The sequence below is a fragment of the Triturus cristatus genome, chromosome 5_2 (assembly GCF_964204655.1).
Source record: "Triturus cristatus chromosome 5_2, aTriCri1.1, whole genome shotgun sequence".
NCBI classification, from domain to species: domain Eukaryota; kingdom Metazoa; phylum Chordata; class Amphibia; order Caudata; family Salamandridae; genus Triturus; species Triturus cristatus.
This window is the reverse complement of record NC_140588.1, coordinates 1,064,286,127-1,064,298,694: the sequence shown is the minus strand read 5'-3', so window position 1 is coordinate 1,064,298,694 and position 12,568 is coordinate 1,064,286,127. Positions and strand designations below refer to the sequence as shown.

Genomic DNA, 12,568 nt, shown 5'->3' with positions numbered 1-12,568 from the left:
GATATGCTTCACATAAGTTTAATCAGGCCATAGCGCTCACCTGCCTCAGCTCCCCTGTTCTTTGTACCAAAAAAGGGGGGTGAGTTGTGCGCGTGTATTGACAATAGAGCCCTTAATGATTGAACTGTTCAAAATCATTGTTCTTAACCTTTTAATTCCTGTTTATTAGATCAGGTAAAGAATGCTCAAGTATTTACGAAATTTTATTTGCGAGGCGCCTATTGTCTGGTGCGAGTCAGAGGAGGAGATGACTGGAAGACAGCCTTTCATACCAAATTTGGGCTGTACAAATATTTAGTGGTGCCATTTGGTCTATGTAAAGCACCTGCAGTATTCCAATATTTTATTAATGAAGTTCTGAGGGAGTTTTTGGATGTGTGTGCGGTTGTTTACCTTGATGACGGTTTCTCTTTTCACTCCTGCAAATAGAGTTTGGTAAGAGCCAGACAGTCTCCGATAAGTAAAGGGCTCAGATAGAGACCGAGGAGAAGGGTACCGCTTCCCCGACTGTCCTGGATGACGCTAAGGCCGGTCCATAGCAAGGCCTCAGAAACAGAACAAATGATAGAGGCTCAAATGGACTGCCAACAGGAGCAGAAAGAGCTCCACAATCAAGGACAGCCACTACCATAACTGGTTACCATGCTACTGCCATCCTGAAACCACCACCACCACCTTTCGATACTGCCATAAAGCTAAATATTGGTGATCAATGGACTGCTTGGATAGAGACATTTGGTGATTTTATTGATGCATTTGAAGAGACTGTTAACAAAAAGTTTATCAAGTATCTCTAAAACCTTGCTGGTGATGGTGTGAAAGAATTGAAAGAAAATGCTGTAAACTGACAAAGAAATTACAGACTGTCAGATTAAAGAAACGCTGAATCTCAAATGCAATCCAGTACCAAACGTTGATTACAAAAGATACATTTTCAGTCATGAACACCATCACATTTGTGAAACCATTGATGAATTTGTGAAGAGACTCGACAAGCTCATTAAACACTGTAAGTTGAATTAATGTAATTACGACGAAGCTATGCGACTTCGATTTATTGATGGATGCTTGTCAGACGATGAACGCTGAGATAAACTCTTAGTCTGGAGTGAGTGTTGATAGCTGCCAGAGCTGAGGAGCGTGCTGAAAGACAAGTTGCTTACATGGAGGCCGTAATGCTCAGTGTGAATCTGTCATGAGTAAAGTAAGCCAAAGACTGAAGGACACAAAGTGATGTCTACACGTAATAAGAGGTTCTGTTTTATATGTGGATTGTCTTTTTCACACATAGGTAAATGTCCTGCCATTTGACAGATATGTAAAGGCTGTGGGAAAGAGAACCATTTTGTGATGGTTTGTAAAGCGAATGAAAAAGTAAGTGCATCACAGCACGAAGACAAAATGGCCACCAGTATATTCCAGAGGCAACGTTCGATGCACACCTACGAGGCCAAACGGTGACATCAACCGAGGCAAATCGACACTGAATGAGGTTGATCGTCATCGAAATCATTGTCAAACAGTTCATCTCCGTCAATATCAAGTGAAAGTGAGGAAGATGGTTTAGGCATGTCGATGTTTACCTCAGAGAAACGTGCGCATGTCGAACTGGCTGCATGTGAGGAAAAATGTCAGTCAAAGAAAAGTAGACAAACCAAAGCACCAAAGTCATACAAACACTGTTCGAAAATTAAATTGAAAATAAATGATTGCTCGATACCTTTCTTCATCGACAGTGGTACATCGATAAACATATTGCCCGAAGAGAAATACAAGGAATTATCCCCATTACCCCGACTTCACCATCGAAAACCAAGATGTACACTTAGTCTGCATCAATGCCCATAAAAACCCAAGGTACATTTGTAGCGACACTGAAACACAAGAAAACGAAGGTGCAAGCACACATTTATGTGCTTCAAGGTACAGAGACAAGTGCCTGTCTGCTTAGTTTCAGTACTGCTGCTGACATGTGACTGATTTTTGCGAATAATAACACAAATGCTCACAATGAAATTGTAAATCAATTTCCTTTGTTGTTTCATGGTTTGGGAAAGCTTAAGGCTATGAAAGTAAAGTTACATATTGATAAAGATGTCCATCCAATCACTATGAGACATAGACGAGTTGCTTTTCATTTACAAGAAGTGGTTGAAAAAGAACTTGAATCGTTACTTAAGCATGACATTATGAAGTGTTCAACTGGTACGACAGAGATGAGTTTCTTCCATAGCGGTAGTGCCCAAAAAGGACAGTGAAGAAGCTGTATACATATTTCCGTTGATATGCATCAAGCAAACGAACGAGAACGACATCTAGGTCCAAACATGGCTGGCAGGATAACGCAATGAAATAGTGCAAAGGTATTCTCTTGCCTTGATTTAAATAAAGGTTATCGTTAGTTGGAACTCAAAGAAGATTGCAGCTTTATTACCACCTTTTCTAGACATGTCGGTCTGTTTCCATATAAGAGAATCCGTTTAGGTATATCATCGGCAACAGAACTCTTCCAAGAAGTCATTCGATGCATCATACAACCTGTTATGAATGCATTCAATTATAGCGATGACATGTTGATTTTCAGAGATACACAGAAGGAGCATGATAAAACTCTCACCCAAGTATGGCATTTACTGACTGATGCAGGCCTGACTTTGATTGCAGACAAGTGTGAATTTCACAAGGCAAAGCTAAAACTCTTTGGCCATATCTTTTCAGATGGGGGTATGACACCTGAACCTGCCCAAAGGCAAGCCCTGTCAAATGCTGATCCCCCAGAAGATGTTTCTATGATACGCTCATATTTTGGCATGGCCAGTTACTGTTCAAGATACATATGAGACTTTGCTACTATAAATGCTCCATTAAGAGAGTTAATGAAGAAAATGTCTCATACAAGTGGTCATAAGAATATGAGTGAAGTTTAAAGAAAATCAAACAGGCCTTGAATCAGCTGCTGAAATTGCCTACTTCAATCAAAAGATTCAGACAGAGGTTGTTGTTGTTGACGCTAGCCCAGTCCGGTAATGTGCTATTCTAACACAGCACTGCAGACAGTGCCATGCTCAAAGGCATAATGTGGCATACGCCAGTAGAAGTTTGTCTCAGACAGAACATGCTTATTCACAACCTGAGAAAGAATGTTTGGCCATGGTATGTGCTTGTGAAAATATTTATGATTCCTGTATGGAAAGCCTTTTACGCTGGTAACTGATCAATCTTTATTGGCTATCTTTCGCAATCCAAAAGCCAAGATTCCTCCTCGCATTGAACAGTGGGTACTACAATTACAAGAGTCAAATTCTACCATTGTGCATTGCCCATAGAAGGTTCAAAACCCTGCTGACTACTTTCACAGAGTGCCTACACAACGTCAAAATACTCCATCCAAGACTGCTGAAGCCTACATTAATTTAATTGTAAACTCAAATACGCCAGCTGCCATATTGTTAGCCCTGATCATCACTGCCATGATAGTGACATGCTGAAGTTGAAAGATATAATTACAAATCAGTTGTGAAACTGACACATTCGACCACTCACCAGCGATGGTGAATAGCAAACGTACAAAAATGTTAAAGATGAACTGTCTATAACTCAGGAAGGAGTTATACTGGAAGGGTCGAGAATCCTAACTCCAGACAGTTTGAGACATAAAATCATTGAAGTGCCTCGCAAAGGATATTGGGACTTTATTGCCATCAAAACAGCTCTCTGAGATCGAGTTTAGTTTCCATATTTAGATAAGAGATTTGAAAAGGAACTCAAGGCCTGTCATCTGTGAAACTGCCTTTCTACAAACATTGCTCAACATACTTTTACCATGTCAGAACTCCCTCAGCATGCATGGGAGAGACTAGACATCAATTTATTTGGTCCACTCGATACTGGACATCATTTATGGTAACTGGGGAGGAGTACTCATGTTTTCCATTAATAGAGGACTCTCATCCACAACTCATGAGCGAGCCATTAAGAGACTAGATAGCATCTTTGCAACATGGGGCGTTACAGACATTTTGAAGTCTGATAATGGCCCGCCGCTCAACAGTTGAGAATTTAAGAATTTCAAGGAGCATCTGAACATAAAGCATCAGTAAAGTACACCTTTATGGCCACAGGCCAATGGCCTCGTTGAGCGTTTTTTGAGTACGCTAAAGAAAGCAGTACAGCGTGCAACTTTTGAAAGGCTCAGTTTTAAAACTGTTTTGAATTCTACTCTATAAGCCTATCGTTCAACATTTATCTCGACCACAGGCGAAAGTCCTGTGACTTTAATGTTAGGGAGAGCAATGACAACCAAGTTACCTCAATTATCCAACCAAAGAGAAGGAAATGAGAATACAACTTGGACGAAGAACTTAAAGGAAAAAATGAAGACAGACAGGCCGCACACCTGCTGTAAATGCAGGGCTCCAAATGCTGATTTTGCACATCTTGTCTGGAACCGGGCTAAGATTGGGGCATACCCAAGATGATAAATTTGGAGGTATTACCTACCCCTGAGACCGCACTCTTGGTTGTGTGCTGGGTTTCCCCAAGAGAGAACGTAAGTTCACTGCTATGGCTTTTTTGCTTGCTCTTAAATGGGGCTGCAGAGCTTCTCCTACAACTAAGGCCTGGCTCCAGAGCTTAGCATATTGCAATACGAACAGTGAACTATATGCAGACACCCAGCCTTCTGCGTCTCGCCCAAAAGACATTTGGGGCCCCTTCAAGAATTATCTGATTGAGATGAACGCTTCCCCCCACCCCACGACAGCTGGATGGAATTGTCCCCACTGGAGTGGGGTAAGATATACAAAAGAGGGACAATAAATTTGATGTACCATTTGTCAATTACACACTATCACATTGGTAGCGATGTTTTGCATTGTTGATAAGCCCACTGGTGAGGGTTTCGAAGTTTGTAATTATATATCGCTGGGAGGCACATTGTCAAAAATGGGCTGGTTGGATAGCTGACAAGAATTTATATGTATGCACGTTATTGTTTTCTGTGTGGCACTGCTAAGGTGTTTCAAATTGCAATGAGTTAAAAATGCGGAATGTACTGGTTTATGGAAATGATAAACAAAGTTTAAGAAATAAAATGAAAGACTATGCCAACAAGAGGCAACATGCATTAAACATTGAATATAAGACCTAGTGATCGCCTGACAAATGTGCATGAGGAAATCTGATGCTCCATATGACGCTGCACCTTTCCACATTGTGTCCACCAAGGGACATATGGTGACAGCCCAGAGACGCCTCTCGCTTTCTGCATTTGATTCATTGGTCTTCTAGTCAAGATGGTGGAAGGAAGACTGAACCTGAAAACTCAGTGACTGCTGTCCCTTCTTCTCAGTCTTTGAAAATCTCCGACAGTGAAGATGACAGCTTCCAGAAGACAGATCAGGTTGAATAATTAAAGAGCAAAGAAGGTTGATTGGAGAAATGTATTTACATTATATATATATATATACATACATACACATATACACACACATACACACACAGTGATTTGTAATAAATAAATAAAAATAACAGAGGGAATATAGTATCTTGCAATATTTTATGGCAGAACCTGTTTGGCTCCTAACATCCTCCGTACAGCTGTGATTTGGGTGTCAAAGTGCAATGCCACGAAAGCTTGTTTTAGAATATTGAGTTTTCAGCTACATGCGAAAGACGTGTAATGCCAAGCTCCGTGTGTGGCATGGTTATTGGCGGGTCTCCAGGCTGGGGAGGACATGATGCCAAGATCCCTGCCTTTGGGGCATACGTTAGGGGTGGCTTACAAGCATTAAAAAGGAAGGTTTAGGCCTGGCAAAAGGCTTATTTTGCCAGGTCGAAATGACAGTTTAAACCTGTACTACAGGCTGCAGTGGCAGGCCTAAGACGTTTTAAAATCTACTTTAGTGGGTGGCACAAGGAGTGCTGCTGCCTACTAGTAAGTAACATTTCTGTTAGAGGCCCTGGGTACGTGTAGTACCATTTTCTAGGGATTTACAAGTAAATTAAATGTGCCTATTAGATGTAGTCCAATCTTATCAAGTTTGAAGGAGAGAGCAAAAACACTTTAGCACTGGTAAGCAGGGGTAAAGTGCAGAGCCCTAATGCCAACAAATACGAGTTCTGCAAAGTACAGGAGTGACGGCAAAAAGTTTGCAGGAATGCCAAGCCATGGATGGCAGGTCTAACAGTGCTTCACCAATGCCTCTGCTGTTTGCGCTTCCACATGTTAGGATTTTGGAGTCTATCATATTTTTCCTTGACAGCACGGTACCAAACATGTGGCCGGCTCAGCTGGTGTTACGTCCGTAAAGTAAGGCCAGACCTTAGCTCGACTCTCTGTGGGAATGTGTCGCCTCCTCCACCTCTAGTCTCCATGTTGTTTATCCTGACCTTGTAGCCGAGCATTGTGGCATCAGTTTTCCCTCCAATTCTTGACCTGTTCCCCATCCACGCTCTTACTTCCCTCCTCCTTTTCTCTTGTCCCTCCCTCCACTCGCCCTTCCCGCCCTCTTGCTGTCCATTCTCTACGTCTTCCTTCCACCGCCTCTCGTCCCCTTGAGACGTAATTCGCCTTCACCCCTCCTCCTCTCGGCTAACCCCTTAGCCGCAAGCGACCTGCATTGGCTGGACCACACGCTGCACAAGTGTTGACAAAGTGATCACACTCGTCATTGATCCATCCGCTGCCTCTCGATGTGCCTTTCCCTGGCTGATCTCGGTCTTGAAATATCGCCCCGTCATTGTCTCCGCATGTTCTCCTTTTCGAAGTCTTCTCCATTCTTTCCTCCCATCTACCTGACCTCTGTTCCTACCTGTGTCTCCCCATGCTCCATCAGAGCCCAGCCTCGCTGCAGTGTCTACCATACCTGCCGCGTAAGTGTCTCACTATCTCTGTCTTCTCTATACCGTCCCAGTGAGGTCGTCCCTTTTGCACGGGCTCCAGCGCCTCTCCTCTGCCTCTCCCATCCTCCCTTTCTCGGTGTCTACTCAGCATCGTCGCCTCCCACTCGCCGCTCTCCAGTGTCTCTGCTCCAGTCCGACCCCTACAGTCTCACGTTTTCGTCCCTCGCCTGCTTCCTTCCCACGGCGTCTCTCGTCTCCCCTTCTCTGGGTTACTGTCCACCCCTTTCCCTAAGGCTCTCGCCAGCTCCGTTCCCTGCCTGTCTCCCCTTCTCGCAAGTATCTCTCCATCCTCTGCTCCCCGTCTCCCGGACCGCGGTGCTTATCTCTTCGGTGTCGTTTCCTCTCACTCACTCTCCCGTCCTAGCTCCTAACTTTCCTCTCCAGTAAGTCAGCGCTGCCCCGTCCTCCGCTCCAGTGCCCCACCCTCTTAACCTCCACGTCCCTCCCTTATCTCCTCCCCGCGGTCTCCTCCCCTATTCCTATCTCTACCACCCCTAGCGTCCCGGCTCCCAGGCTCTCCCAGCAGTGTCTCCACGGCTCTCGGCTCTACGGCATGGGGCAGTAGTTGCTGGTTGAAGCAGATCCCGGAGAGCCTCCCTGCTTCCCGGTGCCATGACCCCCAGGGCCCCAGACCCGCCCCCGGGGCCTCTCCCCGGCGGAGGGCGCCTGCTGCTGGGCTTCCTGGCGCTATCTCTGGCGCTGCACCTCGTCACCCTCGGGGGCTACCTCCAGCTGCGGGCAGAGCTCCGACGGGAGCTGAGCAGCGGGGGCCCGCACGCAGCTGCCCCTCAGCAGCGGGACCCTGGCGACAGCGAGCGGCGGCGCCGTCAGGTGAGTTCCTGCAGCCCCCTCTGGGGCGGCGTGGGAAGTCCTGTCTGGAGCAGTGTGCAGCGCTGCTTGGTGCATCTATCACCCAGAGACGTTATAAGCAGAGGCCTTTTAAGGCATGGGCAGAGTGGGCACCGGCCCAGGGCCCCAGCCATTCAGGGGCCCCCTGATAGAGCCAGCCCTGTTCTGCAGAGTCTTTCCCTGATGACCTTGAGTAATTCTTAAATAGATTGTTTTAAATGCTGTTTTCCTCTCATTTACTTTTAATGTGGGTGATATGTGTGACAGGCTATTGCAGACATTTTGCAGTGAAATGTGTTCATGTTTCTTGCAGCATCCACAAAAAAAGTTTCTTTTATATCAAAAGATCAAAACAGGGCCTGACATATGAGAAATCGGAGGGTGTCACAGATCATTTCCAGTAATATTAATGAGCTGCTGCTGTTACAATATTGAAAACACACATCATTACCCCTTAATAATAAATGTAAACACATTTAGCATTTGGAGAGGTGTCTCTGTGCACTGTGAGTGATCTGGACAAAGAGGGCATGAAAGCGCTGAAACTGGATCATAAATTCAAAATTGTCCCGAACAGGGGCCCCGAACAAGGGCCCCCAAAATACGTTTGGCCCAGGGCCCCCAAAATCCTTAAGATGTCCCTGGTTATAAGGCATCGGCAAAGTGGGTCTGGCTCGGGAAACCCTGAGAGAGCCAGCTCTGCTCTACCGAGTCTTACCCTCATGACCTTTAATTATTCTTAAAGCAAATGTTTTAGATACAGTTTTTGTTTATTTTTAATGTGGGTGATGTGTGAGAGTATTTTACAGACATTTTGCAGCATGTGTGTTTGTTTCATGCAACATCCATAACAAAAGTTTCTTCTAGAGCAAAACAGGACCTCTCATATGAGAAATGGAGGGCGTCACAGGGATCACTTGCAGTAACATTAGTGAGCTGCTGTTAAGTAACAATATTTACAAAAAAAGTCATTATGCCTAAATATTAGATATAAACACATTTCGAACTTGGACTGGTGTGTCGGCACTGTAAGTGACCTGGCCAAAGAGGGCACGAAAGAGCTAAAAGTGGATCATACATTCAAAGCTGTCCCAAACAGGGGCCCCTAAAATACATTTGACCCGGGCCCCAAACTCATTTAGATGTCACTGCTTTCACTAGGGCCAGGATCGGGGATACGAGGGGTGCAGGCTCAGCTGCCGCCGCTGGGCTCTCAGTACATGTATATGTTCAGTGGGTGGTCTCTGGTGTCCTGTCATTTCTAGGGGACCTTCCCGGTGTGGAAAGGAAGGTTTGCAGGTCCCTCTGCGCTGCTGAATGTGAGACCGCTCAGGTATTCCTGAAGGCGTCTATTGCCATCGACGGCTTGTGTGACAGTGTGCAGCCCCAGATGTCCCACGCTGGAGGTGAGCCGTGAGGAGGCCGGTGCAGTACACGAGGTTCAGTCGGACTGGCGTGCTGTGTAGGATGGCCCTGAGGGGCAGATGTGAGCTCTCTCGAACAGCGAATATGCTATAGTATGGAGGGAAATGTACAATATATGACGATCCTTGTGGGCAAATGTTACAGTTCAAAACTGGGTGTTTCAATACAGAAACGTCTACGCTGAGCACGTTTCATCCAGGAGGGTGTACGGGGGATGCCACAACCTGAAAGGGCAGGTGTTTAAGTCTGCAAGAGGTGGGTGTTAGATACATTACCAATGAAATACCAGACTACTAGACGGGTCCATAAGCTACAGAAGTCCAGGTACAGGGATATTATGGGGAGAATGTCACCGGACTGCCTATCGGCGACAGACACTACATGTACAAGAGGGTCCCTAGGTAACATTACCGAGCGCATGCGGCTTTCACTAGGAACGTTGTTACAATACAGGGGCCGAGCGCTGGTTATTTGGGGACACATTTAATTGTGCAGGTGGGCCCTTGGGCCAGACCTTCTAGGCCATCTTCCTCTACGAGTGGCAGATGCGGGGGCGCGTGCAGCACAGAAGGCTACTCGAAGGGGAGCACCGGGCGGGAAGGGGAGATGTCACTGTACAAGGGGACCCTCAAGAGGGCGATATCTCCGCAGGGGAGCGGGTGCACGGGGTCAGTGTGAAAGAGTTGATGAAGTGGAATAGTAGAGTAGGGGTTATGGGACCACACGCGGTGCCACTCAATGGAAACATACCCTGGGAGGGTGGGTGTTCCAGAAAGAGTGCTCCTGCAGCGCCAAACACGGAGCCCTGTACTCGTCCAGAGACACACGTCGTGCAGACTCTGCTCCAGCAGGGACAGACACCGAGCCCTGCTCCTAGCTGTTTGCTCCAGCAGGGACAGACACCGAGCCCTGCTCCTAGCTGTTTGCTCCAGCAGGGACAGACACCGAGCCCTGCTCCTAGCTGTTTGCTCCAGCAGGGACAGACACCGAGCCCTGCTCCTAGCTGCTTGCTCCAGCAGGGACAGACACCGAGCCCTGCTCCTAGCTGCTTGCTCCAGCAGGGACAGACACCGAGCCCTACTCCTAGCTGCTTGCTCCAGCAGGGACAGACACCGAGCCCTGCTCCTAGCTGTTTGCTCGTGCAGGGACAGACACCAAGCCCTGTTCCCTTTGCTCCTGTAGGGACAGTCACCGAGCCCTGTTCCCTTTGCTCCTGCAGGGACAGTCACCGAGCCCTGTTCCCTTTGCTCCTGCAGGGACAGTCACCGAGCCCTGTTCCCTTTGCTCCTGCAGGGACAGTAACCGAGCCCTGTTCCCTTTGCTCCTGCAGGAACAGACACCGAGCCCTGTTCCATTTGCTCCTGCAGGAACAGACACCGAGCCCTGTTCCCTTTGCTCCTGCAGGGACAGACACCGAGCCCTGTTCCCTTTGCTCCTGCAGGGACAGACACCGAGCCCTGTTCCCTTTGCTCCTGCAGGGACAGACACCGAGCCCTGTTCCCTTTGCTCCTGCAGGGACAGACACCGAGCCCTGTTCCCTTTGCTCCTGCAGGGACAGACACCGAGCCCTGTTCCCTTTGCTCCTGCAGGGACAGACACCGAGCCCTGTTCCCTTTGCTCCTGCAGGGACAGACACCGAGCCCTGTTCCCTTTGCTCCTGCAGGGACAGACACCGAGCCCTGTTCCCTTTGCTCCTGCAGGGACAGACACCGAGCCCTGCTCCTAGCTCTTTGCTCCTGCAGGGACAGACACCGAGCCCTGCTCCTAGCTCTTTGCTCCTGCAGGGACAGACACCGAGCCCTGCTCCTAGCTCTTTGCTCCTGCAGGGACAGACACCGAGCCCTGCTCCTAGCTCTTTGCTCCTGCAGGGACAGACACCGAGCCCTGCTCCTAGCTCTTTGCTCGAGCAGGGACAGACACCGAGCCCTGCTCCTAGCTCTTTGCTCGAGCAGGGACAGACACCGAGCCCTGCTCCTAGCTCTTTGCTCGAGCAGGGACAGACACCGAGCCCTGCTCCTAGCTCTTTGCTCGAGCCGGGACAGACACCGAGCCCTGCTCCTAGCTCTTTGCTCGAGCCGGGACAGACACCGAGCCCTGCTCCTAGCTCTTTGCTCGAGCCGGGACAGACACCGAGCCCTGCTCCTAGCTCTTTGCTCGAGCCGGGACAGACACCGAGCCCTGCTCCTAGCTCTTTGCTCGAGCCGGGACAGACACCGAGCCCTGCTCCTAGCTCTTTGCTCGAGCCGGGACAGACACCGAGCCCTGCTCCTAGCTCTTTGCTCGAGCCGGGACAGACACCGAGCCCTGCTCCTAGCTCTTTGCTCGAGCCGGGACAGACACCGAGCCCTGCTCCTAGCTCTTTGCTCGAGCCGGGACAGACACCGAGCCCTGCTCCTAGCTCTTTGCTCGAGCCGGGACAGACACCGAGCCCTGCTCCTAGCTCTTTGCTCGAGCCGGGACAGACACCGAGCCCTGCTCCTAGCTCTTTGCTCGAGCCGGGACAGACACCGAGCCCTGCTCCTAGCTCTTTGCTCGAGCCGGGACAGACACCGAGCCCTGCTCCTAGCTCTTTGCTCGAGCCGGGACAGACACCGAGCCCTGCTCCTAGCTCTTTGCTCGAGCCGGGACAGACACCGAGCCCTGCTCCTAGCTCTTTGCTCGAGCCGGGACAGACACCGAGCCCTGCTCCTAGCTCTTTGCTCGAGCCGGGACAGACACCGAGCCCTGCTCCTAGCTCTTTGCTCCAGCCGGGACAGACACCGAGCCCTGCTCCTAGCTCTTTGCTCCAGCCGGGACAGACTCCAAGCCCTGCTCTAGCACTTTGCGCCTGCCGGGACAGGCACAGAGCCCTGTTGTAGCTCCTTGCTTCTGCATGGACAGGCACAGAGCCCTGTTTTAGCTCCTTGCTTCTGCATGGACAGGCACAGAGCCCTGTTGTAGCTCCTTGCTTCTGCATAGACAGACACCCAACCCTGTTTTAGCTCCTTGCTTCTGCATGGACAGGCACAGAGCCCTGTTGTAGCTCCTTGCTTCTGCATGGACAGACACCCAACCCTGTTGTAGCTCCTTGCTTCTGCATGGACAGACACCCAACCCTGTTGTAGCTCCTTGCTTCTGCATGGACAGACACCCAACCCTGTTGTAGCTCCTTGCTTCTGCATGGACAGACACCCAACCCTGTTGTAGCTCCTTGCTTCTGCATGGACAGACACCCAACCCTGTTGTAGCTCCTTGCTTCTGCATGGACAGACACAGAGCCCTGTTGTAGCTCCTCGCTCCTGCAGGGACAGACACCCAGCCCTGTTGTAGCTCCTCGCTCCTGCAGGGACAGACCTCGCTCCTGCAGGGACAGACACCCAGCCCTGTTGTAGCTCCTCGCTCCTGCAGGGAC

General features: G+C 49.1%; 1 protein-coding gene across 3 annotated transcripts in view; it reads left to right on the top strand.

Moving 5' to 3' along the window:
- Positions 1 to 6,732: 6,732 nt before the first annotated feature.
- Positions 6,733 to 12,568, top strand: part of EDA (ectodysplasin A) — a 1,792,848-nt gene continuing 1,787,012 nt past the window's right edge. For 2 of the 3 annotated variants that reach the window (XM_085608342.1, XM_085608341.1), the window contains exon 1: positions 6,733 to 7,734. In XM_085608342.1, coding sequence (XP_085464468.1) covers positions 7,516 to 7,734 — 219 coding nt within the window. In that variant the 5' untranslated portion in view covers positions 6,733 to 7,515. The remainder of the gene's footprint in view (positions 7,735 to 12,568) is intronic. The other variant, XM_085608340.1, reaches the window with a different exon arrangement.